This window comes from Trichechus manatus, unplaced genomic scaffold (assembly GCF_000243295.1).
Source record: "Trichechus manatus latirostris isolate Lorelei unplaced genomic scaffold, TriManLat1.0 scaffold00073, whole genome shotgun sequence".
Lineage (NCBI taxonomy): Eukaryota > Metazoa > Chordata > Mammalia > Sirenia > Trichechidae > Trichechus > Trichechus manatus.
In genome coordinates, this window is record NW_004444009.1 from 1,859,663 (window position 1) to 1,881,875 (window position 22,213).

The window sequence follows — 22,213 nt, forward strand, 5'->3', positions numbered from 1 at the left end:
AAAAAAAAAAAAAAAATGTGCTACACCTATATGCAGACAGATTTAAATAATGCTGAAAGACACAAAAGGGGACTTGAATAAATGGAAAGACACACCATGATTAGGTTAGGAAGACTCTTCTTCATAAAGATGTCTGTTCTCTCTATTCTAATTCATAAAGTTAACGTGATTTCAATAAAAAAAATGCCAATAGCATTTTTAATAGACATGTTGATTCTAAAGTTTTAGAAAAAAAAAAATTTTTCAGGAAAACCATGAAAAAGAAGATACTTAATAATTACAACATAGTGGTACCGGTGAATTAATAGAACAAAAAAGAAAGTTCACAAAAACACCAAAAGACACATGGGAATTTTAGAATTTGATAAACATGCCATCTCAAATCATTGGCTAAAAAGATCGAACAGTCAATAAATTGTGTTGGGACAAATCCTTAGCCACACAGAAAAAGTACTCCAGTACTGTAGTATTTACAGAAAATATGGGATCATTCCTTTATAATCTTGGAGTGTGGAAGGTGTTGCTAACTAGGATTCAAAATCTGGAAGCCATAAACAGATTGATAAAGTCAACCTCTTTAAAAATAAAAAACTTCTGTGTGGAAATGGTTTGAACTACCAGATAGAGAACTAAATGCTTGGAATGCAGCTAGTCCTACTGTCTTTCATTTTTGAAAGCTCTTCAACATAAGCATGGAATTATAACTAGAGAATGACCCGGACGGGGACAGGTAAGGCAGATTTCATACCCTGAGTGCCTGGAGGGCAGGAGCACTTGAAATGGTTCACAAGGTCGATACAGGTGCCTCCATTCTGGCATGGCTGATTCTGGCACTCATCCACTTCATATTCACAGTTGACACCCTGATATCCTGGGACACACTGCCAGGTGGAAGTGAAAAGGACAAGGAATATTGAACCAGTGTTAGAAACACAGCACTAGGCCAAGTGGGATCCAGACGTTCCTATGACCCCCTCTTAGCTCTTGTATGCTTCTGTGGAATCATCACCAAACCAAAAACAAACCCATTGCTGTCGAGTTGATTCTGGCTCATACCGACTCTATAGTACAGAGTAGAACTGCCCCATAAGTTTCCAGGGCTGTAAATCTTTATAGAAGCAGATTGCCACATATTTCTCCCACACAGTTGCTGGTGGGTTCCAACCACCGACCTTTATGGTGAGCAGCCACAGCTCTTAACCACTGCACCACTAGGCTGCTAAGGTCATCATGCTCCCAGCATCACACTCCAGGCTATGCAGGGTCAGCCTGCAGCTTGTCAGCATTTACCTGTTCCTCTTCCAGCTGAAGAAGCCACTTTAAAGGAAGGCAAGGACTGAATATTCTGAGGGATGTTTCAGATATGACCTTTGCACAAAACTTTTATCCCTCCTGTAAGCAGGCTTCCTCATTTTAAAAAATATGCATATTCCTTTGTATGTGATGAGGACCCTACTGATCAGTCATGGTGCATGTGGTTGGTAGTAAGGAGGGTACATTTCTTTAGCTCCAGGTTCAGGAAATTGCACGCACATGTGAGACACTGGTTGCTATAGTGGGGGCAGGGGGAGGTGGGCTGGCTGGCTGGCTGTGATAGAGAAACAAAGCTTCTCTATGTTCTCCGAGTTGCTTGATGTACTGAACTGGTATCCAATTCATGTCTCTGGAGTTTTGTTAATGTCTTACTCTAACCATTATCTGTTTGAACATTAAAAAGACAGTGACATGTCCCTCAAAAGACCCACACTTCCTCATATAGACACATGTAACACTTACCATGGTGCTAGCAGAACAAGCTGAGCAACACTTTTGTTGAAAGTGTTATTAGTTGATTAATCAATGGCTGTATACAAAGGTGACATGGGTCAAGGAAACATTCCTCAAAGTGACTACTCCTACCTCAGCTGCTATTCAGGGAAGCGCCAGGGGCCACTGGGGTGGGTGGGCCTGTGAAATTCCCTCTGTAATGAATGTTGGCTCTGAATCCTAGAAAGCAATCCTCTGTGGGGTGAGATGGCTCCAGATCTCTATAAAAATATCTTACCAGAACTCTGCTATGTTAACATTTCACAGGGAGGCAGTAAGACACAGTGATTGATAAACACTAAAAGGGTGATTGATAAAAATCTATAAACTAGAAAAATAAGACTTTAGCTATTAAAGTCAATGTACTAGTATTCCTAGCAGATGCACAATCTTCTAGGAGCCCCTGTGGTGTATGCCCCTGCCCTATCCGGCTCACCTCGCATCGGTATCCACCAATGAAGTCACTGCAGGTGGCTCCATGCTGGCAGGGATTGGATGTACACTCGTCCAGCTGCTCCTCGCAGTAGCTCCCAGTGTAGCCCATAGGGCACTGGCAGTGATGCGTGTTGCCGGCACTGATGCAGATCCCAGAGTGCTGGCACAGACGGTCGACAGGCAGCCCTGGAAACCCAGTGGGGGAAGAAACATCACCGAAGAGCACATGGCACACATCAGGGTCAGACTGAGTAATGAGCAAGCTAATCTAAGCCAGTCAACACATGAAATTTTATTCTTTTCTAGCTTACAAGCCTCACCACCAGATTCCTGCTAAAAATAAACAAACCCTGAAAGTGGAATACATCTTAGCTTCATTTCAAATACAAGTCTGTTTTGGAATCACTAAACCTGGTCCTCTGCCCTTTCTCCAGAGCGTGGCCCATTCACTACTATCTTATCCCACAATAATAACCCTCATCCTAAAACAGTGCTGGTCAGTCAATACTTGAGTAAATACTTGACCCCCAAGCCCAAGGGGGCAGAGCTTACCTCTGCGGGAGGCTGCCACCTCACAGGAGACACTGGGCACGTCACAGTAGGCCCCAGCCCATCCGGAGGGACACAGGCACCGGAACTCTGCTTTGTCCTGAATGCAGGTACCTTTGTTTTTACATGGAGATTGGCTGCAGAGGTTCACCAGGGTCTGAAATGGATGCAGGGGTGCACATACATCAAAATCCAAATACCAAAAATGAAGAAAATAAGTTACATTGTGTTTCAAGGAATCAAAGGAAAGCACACTAATTAACCAAATTAATAAAAATAAAAATAAAAAAAATCCCTTACCCAAATTTTAAACTACATCTAGTGTTCCCAGGTATATTTAGTCCTTTAAAAAGACAAAGTTGCCGTTGAGTTAACTCTGACTCATGGCAACCCCATGTGTGTCAGAGTACTATTGTACTCCAAACGTGTTCAAGGCTATGACCTTTTGAAAGCAGATCACCAGACCTGTCTTCCTACGCACCCTGGGTGGGTTTGAACCACCAACCTTTTGGTTAGCACCCAAACACTTAACTGTTTTTTTACATAGCCTAATTCTTCTTAGTTCTGTTATTTTAAAAGTTCTTACCATAGAAGTTTAATAATTTGAGGAAACCCAGTAAGTTCAGTTCTTCCCTATGCTCTAGACTTGATCATGTTGATATATGGCAGCTTTGTGGGACTAGAGAAAGAACGAGTGGAAGCTGTCAGATAAGCTGCCCTGCTAATCCTGTGAGAGATCCACAGGGGTCTTGTCTTGACCAATCTGTGATGAATATGGGTAAAAGCATTTAAAGACTGCTTAATAAACCTAAGACTGTCAAAAGGTTATTCTGAAGGGGAAAAAAACCAGGCTTATGAAAAACATGAAGCAAAGAGTGAGAGGGGACTAGCACCTTTCTCCTTCATGATTCGTAGGTGGTGGCTCGGCCTTCTGGGGAAAGGAAGGCCACACTTACAGCAGAGGCTATGTGCTGAATGAAGGGGTCCGAGGGGGAAGACAGAGTGCCTCGCCAGCACCTCCAATCTCACACCGTGAGAATGGGCAGGAGCTCATGAAGAATGTTGTCCTGATGCACAGAATCAATCAACAAGCTGTTTAATACAGAGGTGACCGCTTTCATGTCCAATATAACCAAAGCCTTATTGAAGTGCACCCTGTAGTCAAGTTTGGCCATTTATTCCTAAATTCTTTGCAATTCTGATATTTCATCATTGCTAAAGAGACATGTCACCCCTGTGGGGCTAAGTTTTTTCTTTCATGATATGAAAGGCTAGAGTAGCTGCCTATGAGTGCTCCTTCTAATCCTAAGATTCTATGAAAAGGTATATTTATATATTTGAATTAAAAGGATGTGTGAATCTTTGGTTTTGGGAATGTTACAACATTACAAGATACTATTATCCTCTTAGATGCTGTATCTGTTCTTTAAAGATTATCTTAATTCTTCTTTATTTCTCTGTGTTCCCAGTGTAAAAGGTATCTATGTGCTTATTTCGCACTCTTATTTTCTGCTGTTCTTGGTAAGCCTGTTATTAGCAATCTTACCTAGATTTGTTAATCCCTATAATCTTATCAGTGTCACCATTTTGGAATCTACCAGCTAGTAAGAAGTCATCCAGATTTATTTCAGGGACATCCCTGGGACCAGAATTTTCTTTTAGGAGGGACTGAGTCTATCTAGAAAAAAAGTGAGCCTATCACTCAGCTACTGTAAGGGAGCTGAGTGAGTGTTGTTGTTAGATGCTGTCGAGTCAGTTCGGACTCACAGTGACCCTATGTACAACAGAACGAAACACCGCCTGGTCTTGAGTGAGCGAGGAGGAAGTAATTACCTGACAGTTTTTCCCAGTGTAGCCCAAGGGACAGGTACAATGGTAGGTACCCAGGCCATCAACACACGTCCCTTCATTCAGGCATGGATGAGAGTTGCATTCATTGATCTCATGGAGGCAGAAGGGGCCAGTGAAACCCATAGGGCACAAGCAGGAGAAGGAGTTAATCCCATCGACACACGTGCCACCATTGAAACAGGAGCTAAGGAGCAAACATGAGAGCAACATCAGCTTTGTAACCTGGTTCCTCTGACTTTGCTGTTTGAAAAGTAAGGTTTCTGGAATCTAAGATGTTATAGAGGCAAAACCCTACATAAAAATACTCCAAGCAACCCAATTCCCAATAGGCTTAGGAGAATTCAGAAGGCTGAGCTCACTAGAAATTCCTAGAGAAGGTAAAGTTTTCCAGGTTTTTCCCAGTCCTTTTGTTGTTTTCCACATATCACACTTCATTTGTCCCCTAAGTCAATTTCACTTTATGAAAAGTGCTAAAATAGCTCTTGACCCTAGATTTTTTTATGAAAGAGAAACAGAAAAAACTCACTGATTAAAAACAAAACAACAAACCTCCCAGAAATTAGCTGTTAAAGAGCAGTGACAAATTGGCAAAGATACAGACATTTTTGGATCACTTGTCAATTGAAATGAGCAAGAGGCCAAGGGGAGAATGGAAGAGGATCATAGCTCTTTCTGTTCTCTGAGCGAGAAATAAATGATGATCCTTAATCCCACTAAGCTTTTCAACATCTGACCTTTGGGGACCGAGCAATGGGAGATGGTTGTGGATGTGGAACCCGAGTGGATGCCTCATCCCTGCCCATCGCAGCATGCACTCCCCCTTCTCCTTTTTTCCCATAAGACATTGTGCTTGTGTGCATGGGTGGCTCACCTCTCAGTGCACTCATCAATGTTGTTCTCACAGTGGACTCCATCAAATCCCGCCTGACACCTGCAGGTGTAACTGCTGACATAGTCGGAGCAGGTCCCTGCATTCTTACAGGGCTCGCTCAAACACTCATCCATGTCTGTCTGGCACTTATCCCCAATGAACCCCGGAAGGCAGAGGCAGGAGAAAGTATTGACTCCATCCACACAGGAACCTCCATTCTGGCAAGGATCTAGGGCATTGCACATGGGAATCAGAGCTCTGAACAACAGCATCAACTTCATTTTAGACTCAGAAAGATGAGAGACTTGAACTAAGTCACACTAAGGGCAGTAACGATTCTGACTTTTCCCATAATCCTCCCATTTGTGAAAATGAATGCAATACTAATTGTCTGATAACCTGCTTGGTAATTGGGACAAACTACCAACATCTCCACTAATAATTTTGTAATATTAAGAGTTACAAAAGTACTGGTCTCTCACATATTTACAACTTTTTAACTTATAATTTTACATATTTGTAATCAAATATGTGCCCCCAACACACAGAATACCAGGAAAATGCTCAACATCATTAGCAAATAGGGAAATGCCAATTAAATCTACAGTGAAATACCACTATACACCCACTAGAATGGCTAAAATTAAAATGACTGACCATACCAAATGTTCCTGCATATGCGTTGCAACTGGAACTCATACAATGCTTGTTGTTGCTCTTAACTGCTGTCAGCTCAACCCCTGACTAATAGCAACCCCATGCACAAAGGGATCAGACCCCTGTGGATCCACAGGGTTTTTATTGGCTGATTTCTCAAAAGTAGACCTTCAGGCCTTTCTTCCTAGTCTGTCTTAGCCTGGAAGCTCCAGTGAAACCTGTTCAGCATCATAGCCAACACAAAAGCCCACAGATAGGTGATGGCTGCGCTTGAGGTGCATTGGCCAGGAATAGAACCCAGGTCTCCTGCATGGAAGGTGAGAATTCTACCACGGAACTAACACTGCCCTATACATACAATAATGCTAGTGGGAATGAAAATGGTATAATACCTTGAAAAACATTTTGGCAATTTCTTAAAAATTTAAACATATACCTATCATGTGACTCACTCATTCCACTCCTAGGTATTTACTCAAGAGAAATAAAATCATATGTCTATCCAAAGACTCATTCATAGCAGCTATATTTGTTAACACCTCAAAACTGGAAAAAAAGCCCCAAATGTTCATCAACTACTGAATTGTACCATAGCCGTACAATGGAATAATACTCAGCAATAAAATGGAATGAGCACATGACACACACAACAGTAAGGACAAATCTCAAATCACATATGCTGGTTGAAAGAAGTCAGAACAACAACAAAAAGAGTATGTATTGTATGATTCCATTTACATAAAATTATAAAACACACACACACACACGCACACACACACACACACGCACACACACGCACACAAGCTAATCTATAGTGACAGAAGGGAAGATCCTTGATTGTCTGAAGACAGGGAGGTGGGTGGGAGGGTCAAATTACAAAAGGGATGAGGATACTTTTAGAGGGAGAGATACGTTCATTATTTTGAGTGATGGCTTCACAGGTGTGGTACGTCAAAACCTATCAAATTGTATACTTTATACATGTATAGTTTATTGTATGTTAATTATACCTCAAGAAATCTGACTAGGAGGAAAAAAAAAACCTATCCTAGCACTGTCCCCACCCACCTCATCAGTGTACAAAATTTAATAGGGGAATGCTTAAAAGAGATTCCATTGTCTCAACTCTTAAAGACACTAGCTTGGAAGGGAAAATTAAAAAAAAAAACAACTAATATTAAAGATATAAATTATTTGCATGCCCCTGAGAAGGGGCAGTTGCCTCCCTGAGGCCTTCTCATCTGTTCCCTATGTGCTTTCCTTTCCCTGACAGGGCTCAGGCGCTGGCTGGTATACTCACTGGCAAGGCAGTCATCAATGTCCTCCTCACAGTCCATACCGCTGAAGCCTGGAGGGCACTCGCACGTGTAGCTGCCCGGGGTGTTATGGCAGACGCCGTGGTTCATGCAGGGCTTGGAGACACACTCGTCAATATCAATTGTACACCGCTGACCTAGAAACACAGGGGCAATGAATGGCCCAGTCTTTGGAAGTTGATTCCCACAGACATCTTTGGGTAGCCTGAGCTTCAGCTGGGGTGGATGAGGCTACTTCAGAGATATCCTGGTTGGTTTCCTGGACGGGAAGTCCCATGAAGACTTCTGTTCCTTCTGGGAAAATTGCTTCCAAGGTGCCCAAATTCCCTGTTAAACACCCTGGTTTGAGACTCTAAGGTTGTAGTCTTCTAGCCACTAGGGGGCTCCAAAGACATGGAAAATGGAATGGCTATGTAAGCAGCTCCTGAGCAAGACCTGCGTTCTTAAAGAAGATGGGCAGGACTCAGAAGACCAAAACCAATGAAACTTGTTGCCGTGAAGTCGATTCCAACTCATAGAGACACTACAGGAGACAGCAGAACTGCCCCATAGGGTTTCCAAGGAGCAGCTGGTGGATTTGAACTGCCAGCCTTTTGGTTAGCAGCCAAGCTCTTAACCACTGCACCACTCAGAAGACTAGGGTTTTCCATGTCATTGATACCCTGACCACTTTGTTTAAAATTCAAAATGTATTTTCCTTGGCTTCTCCACCCACGTGTTGTTACCTTGCCAGCCAGGAGTACAAAGACAGGTGTAACTCTCAAAATTTGGTGCCTCTTTGCAAACAGCAGCATTCTCACAAGGGTTTGGGGAGCAAGGAGCCAATACAGTCTGACAATTCTTGCCTGTAAAGTAAATGACAGAGTTTATGATAGAGAACCTGCCAAGGAAGCAGAAATTTCCCCAAACTATATTCCAAAGGATGTTCTCATGGAAGCAGCACTCAAGAAATAAACGACTTCCTAAAGACACTAGCTTGAAAGGAAACAAACAAACAAACAAATATTAGAGACACTAGATAAATTATTTGCACGGGCAGTATCAGCACTGAGAAGGGGCAGCTACCTCATTGAGGCCTTCTCTGTTCCCTATGTATTGCATTGGGCAAATCTGTGGCAAAAGATCTCTTTAAAATTTTAAAAAGCTTTGCTGATTAAGGTTCGTCTGATCCAAGCCATGTTCTTTTCAACCGCTACTATGCATGCAAAAGTTGGATAGTGAAAAAAGACAGAAGAACTGATGTATTTGAACTGTGGTGTTGGCAAAGAATACTGACTATACCAAAGACTGTCAAAAGAATGAACAAATCAGGCTTAGAAGAAATATAACTAGAATGTTCCTTAGAGGTGAGCATGGCAAGACTTCGGTTCACTTACTTTGGATATATCATCAGGAAAGACCAATCCCTAGAAAAGAACACTTGTTTGGTAAAGTAGAGGGTCAGGGAAAAAGAAGGATACACCAAATGAAATGTACTGACAGGACAGTCAGAACAATGGACTCAAACATACCAACAACCATAATGATGGCAAAGGACTGGGTCATGTTTCCTCCTATTATATATAAGGTCACCAAGAATCAGAGTCGACTTGACAGCAACTAACCACAACAACAACAAAGTGGTTAAGAGGCTTTGGAATCTGAGAGATCTACAGTACTTTGAGTCTTGGCTCTGACATTACTAACTATGTGACCTCAGGCAAGTTATTCATCTTCTCTAAATCTTCCTTATAAGTAAAACAGGAATTAGAATTGAACTGAACTCACAGAGACTTTTTTGAGGATTAAATGAAAAAATTCATACAAAGTCTTTATCATTGGCATTGAGTCTAGTCAGTAGAATGAATACTCAACAACTGTTGGGCAATTGTCACTGTCGTCATTGATGGGCACATGGATTTGGACACCTGCATCAATTAGGTGTGATAGTTTCTTTCTACACCTCCATAGCTAAGACTCAGCTACTCAAAAGCTCAGCCACTAAGATCCTCCTTCACATGAGCAAGGAAAAAGCAACAGTGTGGCCTCTTGTGCCTCAGTCATTGATGGGCTCAAAACAGTTTCCTCACAATCTCTGCTGACTGGTTCCAGAAGAGAACGGGTTGATCAGAAGGCACATCAGAGGTGGGAAACAGGAAATTCTGATTGCCTAGAAGCAGGTCTCCTTATACTGACATCCACAGGACATTGATAACTGCTCACCAATACTTCCTTAGCTTTCCTTTTCAAATTGTTTGTTCATTCATTCATTAGACACTTATTAAGCATAATTCTATGTGTTAGAAAACTTATGCAGTGCCTTTAATATTTTTTGGCTCCTTCTAATTTTGAGCATTATAATATAAATCATGCTAAAGATGAAAAATGTTGAAAATCTTTGTTGAAAAAATGCTGAAGATCATTGTTGATTACTTCCATAAGAAAACTTCCTAAAAGCGAGTTATATCCAAGAATAGTATATTTTAAAGGCTTTTCTTAAAATATCATGTTAACCTGCCCTTCAATGTAACAATTTATACTTTCATGATTATGAGCAAAAATGTCACTTTTTGAGATGTAGTTTTATATCTGTATTTAAAAAGCTACCTTAAAAAGTTGGAACAGTTTCTTGGCTTTCTGGAGAATCAGACCTTTTCTTTTCCTGTGCAGCATAAAAAACCAAAGCAAACTCATTGTTGAGTGAGTTCCCATTCATAGCGACCCTACAGGACAGAACAGAACTGCCCCGTAGGGTTTCCAAGGAGCGGCTGGTGGATTCGAACTGCCAACCTTTTGGTATGGGCTTCTGGCTCAGAAGAACATGGGCTAAAGTTCTGACTCCAACAATTACTAGCTAACTAACTTACCTGGACAAACTTCTGGCTATCTCGGAACCTGAGTTTCCCATCTGTAAAATGAGACAATACCTCCCAGAATTATTGTGATAATTAAATGCTAGTGAATGTGAAACATTTTGGAAACTATAAATAAGCTAGTAAAGGTCAGCCACTTAAGATCTATTTATCTTTTTTTAAATTAATTTTTTAAAATATTCAAATTTACCTCAACATAGCTAATAAAATAAACTTTTCAGATAAATTGCCTCTAGAAACAAATGCAGAAGCAAAACTTTGCTCAGTCAACTTTTTAAAAAGAAAGTTCTTATCTTTTATGATTATCAAAGTTATATTATTACCAGAGTTATTGTGGTTTTATGCATCCAAAGCAAACAAAATTCATGAACATCATTTAAAAAAAAAAATCACTATGCTAAATATAAGCTTGTGCAAAAAAAAAAAAAAAAAAAATCAAAATAAGGATATTCTATTAAAAGGGAGCAGCTGCTTTTAAGGTCAAGTTACAACCAACTCAATTTTAAGTATCAGCCTAAAATTTTGTATTCAGAAAGGAAAAAAATTACAATTTTTCACTAAAATCTCTAACCAGTTTTTCATGTGTTTGGTCAAAAAAGTGACTTACAAAGGAAAAAGTACTTAGTTCTCCTCATGCTAGGCAAACTCAGTGCAGCTCAGAACCCTCAGTCACACTCAGCACTGAAATTTCAATCCGCCTGGACTTGCAGTCAGATATAATTTCTCTAAATTCACACATAGTAAATTCTTTTAATTGGGATCCTTTTCTAAAGATAAATCAATAGCCAGCATATAGTCAAATATACTTACAATATCTGAATAGCATGATGAAAATAAGTATTTTCAAGATGAGCTGTATACCTAAGTCACACTCAAGTAAGCTTTATGATGTGACTGAGCATGGTGACACCTGCTTATACCTCTCCATAACCGCCAATTCTCAGTCTTTATGGTTGCAAGTGAGATCATCTTCTCACTAATAAATATGATCAGCACTGTAACTACGGGATGGTATTATTTATACTGTCTTGCTTGGGGATGAAAGAAGCCCTGGTGGCCCAGCAGTTAAGTGTTCAGCTGCTAACCAAAAGGCGGTCAGTTTGAACCTACCCAGTGGCTCCACAGGAGAAAGACCTAGCAATCTGTTTCCATAAAGATTACAGCCTAGGAAGCACTTTGGGGCAGTTCTACCCTGTCACATGGGGTTGCTGTGAGTTGGAATTGACTCAATGGCACACAACAGCAGCCTGGAGATAGGGACCTCCTGTATCTGTGAGACTTTATGTACCAGGCCAGTTAAATGCAGCTTCTGTACATCAACATTTCTTCTAAAGAAGGGCAAAGGTGACAAGGTAGCACAGTTTGAATCCTGAATCTAAGCCATTCAGGTAACAGAGTAATGCTGTTGGCCACTCTGCTACACTAAACAGCTTCTAGTCACAATTATCAGCTACTGAACTTCTACGCCCAAGATTCTAGGCGAGTAGTAACTCAGCCATGCTCTCGTCTGCATGCTAAGCTCTGGTGAAACATGGAAAGCCACATATATGATTCTGTTTTGTTCCCCATGGATGATGAAGAGGTAAACAAGCCATACAAGTACAACCAATCATAACATGGCAATGATAAGGCAAGAGAAAACAAAGAAGAAATGTCTCAAGCACACTTTAAAAATATCACCTGAAACAAAGAACATTTGAAGTGAAATGAAGTCACACCTTTGTCTTCTGTGTGTAAAAGCAATCCAAGTGGCAATACCTCTGTGGTCATGGTACTGAACGTGAGGTACAGAGTGGCAGTGAAGAGAGAGATTTAGGGGCAGATCCTAGATCCACCACTTACCTATGTAACCTTGAGCAACTAACCACTCTTTGCCTCAGTTTCCTCACGTATAAAATGGTGATAGAAACGTTTACTTTGTAGAATTATCATGAGCACTAGATTAAATAACCCACAGTATGTAAATGTCTGGCACATAGTAAGTGATCAATATATGGTAGTTGTTTTATTAGTGGAGCTAAGAAGCTAATATGCCTAAGAGTGAAGGCCATGGGTACATTCAAATGACAGACTCAACAACCAGCTAAGTACCAGTTTCCAGCCATATTTATAATTTAAAAACCAATTAAAATCCTCAAGTACAGAGAAGACAAATGGGTTTCCCCACTGCCTGCACCTCGGGAGGTTTTCTCAAAGCTCAAAATCTAGTTGGTGAGGTCAAGAAGGGCAACCAGGGAGTGACTCCTTGGAGCCTTATCATCGCCTCACTGATGTGCATCACTGAGACTCAGACACTCTGACAGACAAGGCAAGTACCCGCTTGGTCCCTGCTTAGCACCTGCAGGACTCACCTGTGTATGGGAGCACACAGTGGCAAGTGTAGCCACTTATGTCATCAGAGCAGGTTCCTTGGTTCAGGCACGGATTTGAAGCACATTCATCAATATTCACCTGACAGTTATGGCCTGTAGACAGAAAAGGGGAAAAATATAAAAAGAAAGTGAAACTTTCTGTCAGCCTCCTCATTATCTCAATTACTAACCAATGCTCTTGGTGGCAAAAATTAAACACTTCAGATAGTGCATTAATTTCTTCCAGCTACCAAGATGCCTAAGCATCCATTTCAGTGACAAGACCCTGACCTACAGTCAGTCAGTAAATGGCAGTGGTCAATCAGTCAAAAGGATGAATGCACAGCAGTATATTCTAAAGGCCTGAAAGTCTAATGCACCTGCAAATACAAGTGATTTCTCAGTAAAGGACAGAAAGGTTCATGAAGGGTAAAAAGCCTGATGCTTGATCCAAAAATAAGCTCCTTTCTATACAAAGTATGGTGGAGTCCCCGGGTGGTACAAATAGTTAAGCGCTCAGCTTTAAGTGCTCGACTCCTAATCAAAAGGTTGCTGGTTTGAACCCACCCAGAGGTGCCCTGGAAGAAAGAGCTGGCAATCTGCTTCTGAAAGGTCACAGCCATCAAAACCCTATGGAGCAGTTCTACTCTGCACACTTGGGATCGCTATGAGTTGGAATGGACTCCACAGCAACTGATACATGTACAAAGTATCTGGTCAGGATAAGGGATAATTTTTCCAACTACGTTAATCAAAGCCTCTGATTTATGCCCACTGCTTCATATGCAAGTCTGTACTACCAATGTGGTACTTCCTGAAGTCACAAAACTTTTTTTTTCCAGATCCAAGGCCAGAAATTTACTCCCCCAATGAAAAGGAGAAAATTAAAGAAGGATTACTGGGGATAAGGCAGTGCCTAAATATTAGACATCTTTGTATCTTCAGTAGGGCCTAGCACAGAGCCTTAGAACACAGAAGTATAGTACTGTAAAAAGAGAAAATGACGCCTAGGTGTATGGAGGCCTGTGGTCAAGTTGTACTCTGCTGCTCAACAGCTGTACAACTTTGGATTTGGCATTCTGATTTTTACTTGGCTGATTGATAAGCAAGTGTAAATGAGATAAAGAAATAAAAGTGCTTTTAAACTTATAAGTTTCTATGCAAATGTGACATAATATATCAGAAAATCAATGACTGAAATATGGTCTCAGAAAATTTTCAAGTCATCAGATAAAGTGGCTCTGAAATATAATGATGTATCACAGCTGCCTGGCACAAAAATTTTGAATAGGGGAATAAATGAATAAGTGGATACATGAGTACAAAAATAAATTATTTACCTACAAATTTCTCTCTCCTGAGTTTCCAACAGAAAATTTATGGTAGAAATACAATGGTGACAATTTAAAAAATGATTTTACATAATTCTCTCTACTAACCCTGGTGGCACAGTGGTTAAGAGCTACAGCTCCTAACCAAAAGGTTGGCAGTTCGAATCCACCAGGCGCTCCTTGGAAATCGTATAGGGCAGTTCTACGCTGTCCTATAGGGTCGCTATGAGTCAGAACTGACTCAACGGCAGCGGGTTTGGTGTTTTTTTTTTTTGTTGGATATACTTTTCTAGAACACCATAGGCGACTATGTATCTAAGATTATATCAATATATAAGAAGGTTTATTGAAAGGGTTCTGAACACAGATTCTTCCATGTTATTATTAATGCAAAATTATAGTGAGCACAATATTTTTATCCTACTTCCATATTTCTCTTCTGAATTATGACAGAATCACACCTTCTCTAAAAGGTTAGGATTAGAACACTTGCTCAAAAGCTAAGTTAAATCTTAGCTATTCATCTTAAATAGAACTGTTTCAATAGCTGACCTCTCTGCTAGACTGAAGGTAGAATTCATACCTAGTGATGTTGACTGTATGAACAAATGGACAAAAGGAAAGGGAAACAAAGAAGTGAGCCAAGCAGTATGCAACAAGAAGGCAAAGAAAGGAGGTAAAAACATGTACTTTGCCTTCACCTTTAAAGCCCTTCTTGCAAGTACATCTGTATCCATTCACCAGATTGTCACAAATTCCTCCATTCTGGCATGGGTTAGAAAGACATTCATTTTTGTCCACTTCACAGTTGATGCCAACCCAGCCTGCATCACAGAGGCACTTGTATCTGAAAGAAGACAGGGTTATTTACTGTGGGAGGTATGATTGTGCAGGTTGAGTCACAGAGAAAAATGCTGGACTTGGTGAAGAACTGAGGGGACATAAGAGCCCATGGGTAGCTTAATCTCATTTCTACTCTTCTATGAACCTATATTTGGATCACGATGCACATGGTGTGAATTACGTAGGTCCATATGGTATATTCAGTAAAGAGACCTACCTAGTGCTTCCCTGGCTCACCAAAATGCTAGAGAAATTAATTATAATGAGCTTTACATATAAACAATGGTTTGTACAATACATTGGGCCTATCTGAAGGAAACAGCAATGATAAACTTGCAGGGCTTCTTTTCTTATATATAAAATTAAAGTAAAAGTAAACCTTAGAGTCACCTATTTCTAGTATAAAATAGACACCCAGGAAATATGTCAGTAGCAGGGACCCTAAGCTACTCTGAGGAGTTCCTGGGATGTTTGCCTTCTGAATCATGCTTTGTCCTGACCTAAAATCCTGGTTCAGAAAGCACTGGGGTACTGATAAGGAAAAGGAACACAAATGAAGGTATCTGAAACATGTGTTTCTCATTTCCAATTTGAACATCATTTGCACTTAGACGGTGATATCAGATGACAGCATCCTTGTCTAGAGATCTTTAGGAAAAAGGCAGATAGATGGTTTGGGATGCTTTAGAAGGCAGCCATACTCTGAAAAAAGAATACTGAGTTAATTAACTTTGGAAATAAATTTATTTCTCACTTATCTCTAAATACACTCTTCATTCTTTCACCTGTTGGAAGTTTAGCAAATGGCAGTGCCCAGAGTCCTGTCCTACGGCAAGCACAGCAAGAGTATGGAACCTAAGGTCATAATCTGTGAGTCTAGAAACTTAACTGCCAACACATCACACAACTCAAAGGGGCTTGCACACTGCAAATGTTTTATCAGGGTCCTGTCTAAAATTAGCCAAGACCAGCTATACCTCTGCAGCACACACTGGTACTGTAATGGAACAGAGTTGAACTATTTTTAAGCAGGCAGAAAAAGCCAGAGACTAGAACATCCCTCAGAACCCAATCCTGTAATAAGTACAAAAACACAACTGTCAAAGATCATAAAATAACTCTGGACTCTTCCCACAAAGTCCTTGCTGACTACCTGGGTAAGGGAGACAATTCCTCCTTATTTTCTACTTGGGTACTTGTTACGTCAAGTAGAAGGCAAATTTCCATGAATGAATTTGTGATTTTGAAGGTCTTGAGGCAGACTACCAAAATCATCGGCCAAGTCACAGCTCAACTTCCTGACTGATTTCTGTAGGGTATTGCCAGTGCTAAAAACCAACTGGCTTGATAAAGATCAGTAAGAAACCATTAATACATGGCCGCTACTCACCCACTGAGGCCGCCAGTGCAGTTTCCATGGATACACGGATTGCTCAGGCACTCATTCACCTGAGAATAGCAGCTGGGGTGATGGGGCCCCTCAGGGCATATACAGCGAAAACTGTTCACATCATTGATACACGTTGCACCCTTGCGACAGGGATTGGAGGCACACTCATCAATGTCAATGTTACATCTCTGCCCTATAGAGAAGAGGACGCTTTAGTCAAATCCAAAATGCTCAGAGAAGAGACACAGAACTATGAGACATATTCTGCTGACATTCTTCATCTGCACAGGCTATAAGGTAACCGGGTCACCAAAAGCCAAGATTTAAAGAGTAAGATACCCAATAGCACTTAGCTCCAGGCAAGGAAGGAGTAAACATCATTTTCTTTTGATAATGAAGGAAGTTAATGAAATGCTGGAACAGTGTTGTAGAAATACAGTTTTGACATGTATTTCTTTCTTCACTGCACCTTAGAAGTAGGGAAGCTTCACAAGATTTCAAAAGGAAAATATCGAATGTTGTCAAAGATGGCTTTTCCTCTTGATGCTATTCTGAGAACTCTCAGAGAAGCCTTTCTTATCACTGCTTTCTGCTGGTTTACCACTAATACATATTTTTAGTTACTCAATCTCTTGTATTTCTACATATTATAAATCTCAATTAACTGGAATGCTTAGAGACTGAACGACAAATTTATTAATTCAGTTAGTTAAACAGAAAAGCTACTTTGTTTTCATTCTTAGAGTTCTATTAATCCATTTTCTGTATTTAATCTATAAACAGAGTACACTAAGCATAATTTTAGAAACCCTACTGGTGTAGTGGTTAAGTGCTATGGCTGTTAACCAAAAGGTCAGCAGTTCGAATCCACCAGGCACTCCTAGGAAACTCTATGGGGCAGTTCTACTATAGGGTTGCTATGAGTTGGAATCAACAGCAACGGGTTTTTAAGCATAATTTTATTGTCCTCTGATGATTCAGAAAACAATTCAGGGTTTTGCAGTCTAGACTAGTGTATGTCAGTCTTTAATGTGCAAAAAAAAACTTCACTTGTTTTAAAGGGAGATTCCTAGGCTCTTTTACCATAGGTTGTAATGGATTGGGCCAGCAACCCACATTTTAACATTTGCAGATGGTTCAAAGATCACATTCTGAGAAACGCTGCTCTGAACAATTACTGCTTCTCATCATATAGCACTGTAGACGCTGAGAGTGTAGCAATTGAGATGAATCTATTCTGCTTCTAAGACACACCTAAGATTGTACTTTTGAAAAGATGTTTGTATAAGTGTCATATTTATTATTTTAACCTGAATAAAGTAAAATGTGCCAGTTATTTAAGAATTTTGCTTTGATAGATTCTAAATAATTGAGCTTTAACTGTACATCTCCAAACAATATAAAATTTTAAAATTACCCATAATTCTGTAAATGAGTGGTAACAAGCAACTGCTATGATGAAATACACAAATTTCAAAGAATACAATGTTCTGATTCAGCTAAAAACATGTATTTTTATTTAAGAAAGAGCAACCTTGCATTTAGAACAGGAAATTCCAAATGAAATAGACACACACACACCCTTAAAGTATGGGTATTAACATTTTTTCACCCTCCATTGCTCTCTAAACCATTATTAGTGGTTCTCGTGGTAAAGACCCACAATCTGCTAGTGGTTGCTGTTTTCCTCATAAGTGTTTTATTAACAAGTTATTTTAAAATCCTATTTCCTTGGCCTCAACCTCTGACTTTTTTTAGATGTTTGCCACTGGACCCAAGATATGAACCACAGCTCTTGGACTATAGAGCTATCCTCAACCTGCAATCTAGTGGAGGACAAGAGGAAAAAGGCTTCTTCATTTTCAGTCCTTTTTTGGAAGCATCTTCTCAGTAGCCACTCCTCCCAAGTTTTATTCACTTGCTTTTAAAATCCTTTCGAAAATCAATTTTCAAGTCACCTTTATCAAAGAATGTTTATTAAGTGCCTTCTTGTGTAGTCTAAGGAGCCCTGGTGGCACGGTAGTTCAGTGCTGGGTTGATAACTGAAATGTCAGTGGTTCGAACCCACCAGCCGCTCCTCGGGAGAAAGATGTGGCAGTTTGCTTCTGCAAAGATCCACAGCTTGGAAACACTTGAGGCAGTTCTACTCTGTCGTTTAGGGTTGCTGCGAGTTGGAATCGACTTGACAGCAATGGGTTTGGTTTTTGCTTCTGACTGTGCAGTCAACTGTTTGGAGTAATAGTGTCTTAGTTATCTAGTGCTACTATAACAGAAATACCTCCAGTGGGTGGCTTTAACAAACAGAAATTTATTTTCTCACAGTCTAGGAGGCTAGAAGTCCAAATTCAGAGTGCTGGCTCTAAGTGAAGGCTTTCTCTCTCTGTTGGCTCTGGAGAAAGACCCTTGTCTCTTTTCAGCTCTGTTCTTCAGTCACTTGGTGATCTATCTTCCCTGCCATCTATCTTCCCCCATCTCTGCTTCCTTAATCTGCTTTTTTACATCTCAAAAGAGACTGATTTAAGACACATCGTACACTAATACTATGTCATTAATATAACAAAGAAAATCCATTCACAAATGAGGTTATAACCACAGGTACAGGGGTTAGGATTTACAACACATATTTTGTGGGGGGGATATAATTCAATCCATAACAAATAGCTGCTTCCCTAGCAAGGTCCTACCCTCAAGGAGTTTCCACTGGGTGTCAGAAATACCCAGTACAAGACTATGTACTTTGTAGGCCTCAGTAACTCCTGAAATGAGAAGCTGAACCAACGTTTCTTACTGGTAGGTAATGAATAAATTGGTGTGTTTAATGAATGAAAGCATAGTATACTCCAGATTCTACAGTCTGGAGTTGGATGTCAAAGCTTCCATATTGGAGTCCTGCTAATTCATTCATTCATTCCTTCAGCAACATTTACCGATTATTTCCTCTCTGCTAGTCACTGTTTTGGGGCCCTGGTGTCATAGTGGTTAAGCATTCAGTGCTAACCAAAAGATGGGCAGTTCAAATCCACCAGCCACTCCTTGGAAAACTCTGTCCTATAGGTTCGCTATGAGTTGGAATCAACTCAACGGCAATGGATTTTTTTTTTTTTTTTTTGGTTTTTAGACACTGGCTGAAATGATGATTAAGGGAGGTCCTTGTCTCTGGGAACTCACAGTCCTACTTCTGTGACTGACTAGCTGAAACCATGGATATATCAAGCTCTATCTCCCAGTATCCTTATTTGTTAAATGAGGATAATAATGACTAAGTGCTCAGCTATTAATCAAAAGGTCGGTGGTTCGAACCCACCAGCCACTTTGTTGGGGAAAAGACCTGGCAGTCTGTTCCCATAAAGATTACAGCCTTGGAAAGGGGCAGCTCTTCTCTGTCCTGTGGGGTCGCTATGAGTTGGAATCAACTTGACGACATGCAAGAACACCACCACCTATGTTTTGAACTGTGATGAGATTTCAGCAAGAAAATAGATATCAAAGTGCTTTGTAAAACTGAAAAGCAGTTTTTAGGAGCAGCATATGATTTTTTTACTTCCCCATTCAATCAATAAATGTAAAGTAGTCGTGGAAGAACAGAGAATTTAGTTTAAAAAACAAACAGGAAAACCCAAAGAACTCCCTCACATCCCACCAAGCTGTTACTAAAATGGTAAACAACACAAAACAACTATTAAAGTAAAATTTAAAAAGGGAAAGAATAAAACACAACATTTACTGCTCATAAGTATATACCACAGGTGCCTCTGATATTTTCAGCAGCTGATTTAAAAAAAAAAAAAAAAAAAAATAGAAGTACTCCCAGATATAGAAAACAGTTCCAAGAACAGGGTACCACCCAGTAACCAAAACATTCCATCTCTTGGTTATGTAGTTTCATGCTACACCTTAAGTTTATTTTAGAATATTTTTAGCCTGTGTCCTCCCTTCTTGACCTTCCTTATTTGCTAAATGTTAAAAAAAAAAAAAAAAAAAAAAAATATGTTTCACTGGCATTTCCAAAGCAAATAAGTCCAGCTGAAGCCTTACATAAATCCAGAGAAACCACAGCAGGCACTGCTTAAGCTGTAGAGTGAAGTGGTCCCGAGTGTGGATCACTTGGAGTCAGACCCCTTGGGCTGGATTCCTGGCGGGTAACTTTATGTAACCTTGCTAAGCTTTTCCTTTCTTATCAATATCATAGGGATGTTAATGGCAGTGACAATTAGATGAGATTAGGCACTTCACTTAATGCCTGGCTTAAAATAAGCCCTTAATAAAAATAAAAACATTAACTATTCTCTTCTTGGTACCCGTTCAACAATGACGTACCTATCATTCTATTTAGCAGGGATTTTGGTGTATTCAGTTGACTGTCACTTAACCTTGGAGTAACAGGTTTCAGAACACAAAAGTACATCTGACTATGGCAGCAGCACTGATTACTAGGCATGAAGGCTTACATCATACCTGGCTTGAGAGTGATCTTCCACTAAACAGGGATTACCATGACCCAATATGGGCCACCACACTCCTCTCTAGTGGGCACAATCATACCAAGCAGGAGAACACAAATGACTGTGACACACAGAAGAAAGTAAAGCCTCACAAGCAAATGGCATACATTCACTTTAGTGGGCTCTAGATGCCTTCTGACATTATAGTTTCAAAAGCTCAGAGGGAAGTTTCACACTGGTTGAAAATGACATACGGTAATTATTCAATGGGAACATCACTGTGTTAGTGCCTGCTTGTGCGTGGCACTGTGGCACTGTCCAAAAATAACAGGACAGACACAGTGTATGCCCTCTGATGGTGCCATTAACAAACTCAGGTTTCCTCAGTAGTCTCTAGTACTTTTTGATCAGGAAGGTAAAAGATAATCGTAATATTATTCACAACAAAAGAGAGAACAGAGATGTGCGTGAGTGGGTGTGTGCGTGTTTGAGTGTCTGTGTGTGTGAACGTGTCAATGCTCTGGCTGTTCATAACTTAGAAAGTTATAACCCAAGTAATTTTGCGCATTTACAGTCTTCCTTTTGAGTAGAAAGAACTCATTTGTGGTAGCCAAATTAAGCTGGTCCTCTCAAGTTCTGACCTTATCCAACAACCTCCCAAAAGAAGAAATACCCAGAAATTGAGTATTTAGTATATTCATAGAGATTTACCTTGGGTATGTTTTTATGAAAAACATTATTACTCACCACAGAAAAATGAAGTTGGCTTTGCAAGCAATATAACTTAAGGGAACTCATGATCTGACTAATAATTCTTTTCAGGTAGTGATAAACATATGGTCTAAAAACCTCAAGTAATGACAAGTATCATATTTCAGTTTAGGAAAGGCCTGTAAGCAGAAAACTGGTCCAGGAAGCATGGAAACAGACTTATAACCTTTCAGAGAGACAAAAAAAAAAAAATACACAAATAAGGAGATACTTAAAAAGTAATTTTCTCTTAGATGTCATTCTCCCAAAGTGATGGGACTGAATGAGTGGGTTTTCCAATAAAAAGAGCATTACCTGTGAATCCTGGTGAACAGACACAGCTGTAGTGGTTAATACCATCTTTACAGACTCCATGGACACAAGGATTACTCGCACAGTCATCAAAATTAATTTCACAGTTAATCCCTGGGAAGATAAAAGCAAAGACAAATCATTCTATATTACCATGGAAGTGCAAATACTTCCTGTTCATATTAAAAAATCTAAATATAAAAAGTATCTAGACAACCCTGGATACAATAAAGCAATAGTTTTCAAAGTGTAGTCCATGAACACTTGGGGGTCCTCAAGACCCTTCCTGGAGGATCATGAGGTCAAAATGATTTTCTTAACAATAATAAGCCATTATTCTCCTTTTTTACTGTGTTGACATTCTCACTGATGGTACAAAAGCAATGGCATCTTAGCATGAATCAAAGCAGTGGCACCAAATTGTACCAGTAGTTATATTCTTCACCACCATTGCCAC

General features: G+C 40.0%; 1 protein-coding gene across 2 annotated transcripts in view; it reads right to left on the bottom strand.

Annotated features, from left to right (window-relative positions):
• Nucleotides 1-22,213, bottom strand: part of NOTCH2 (notch receptor 2) — a 210,935-nt gene that overhangs the window by 21,395 nt on the left and 167,327 nt on the right. For both annotated transcript variants that reach the window (XM_004380333.2, XM_023734857.1), the window contains exons 12-22: nucleotides 21,760-21,870; nucleotides 16,253-16,445; nucleotides 14,721-14,866; nucleotides 12,689-12,802; nucleotides 8,211-8,330; nucleotides 7,470-7,622; nucleotides 5,513-5,741; nucleotides 4,624-4,825; nucleotides 2,794-2,947; nucleotides 2,243-2,427; nucleotides 749-881 (exon numbers count right to left, since the gene is read on the bottom strand). In XM_004380333.2, the coding sequence (XP_004380390.1) occupies nucleotides 749-881; nucleotides 2,243-2,427; nucleotides 2,794-2,947; nucleotides 4,624-4,825; nucleotides 5,513-5,741; nucleotides 7,470-7,622; nucleotides 8,211-8,330; nucleotides 12,689-12,802; nucleotides 14,721-14,866; nucleotides 16,253-16,445; nucleotides 21,760-21,870 (1,740 nt within the window). The remainder of the gene's footprint in view (nucleotides 1-748; nucleotides 882-2,242; nucleotides 2,428-2,793; nucleotides 2,948-4,623; nucleotides 4,826-5,512; nucleotides 5,742-7,469; nucleotides 7,623-8,210; nucleotides 8,331-12,688; nucleotides 12,803-14,720; nucleotides 14,867-16,252; nucleotides 16,446-21,759; nucleotides 21,871-22,213) is intronic.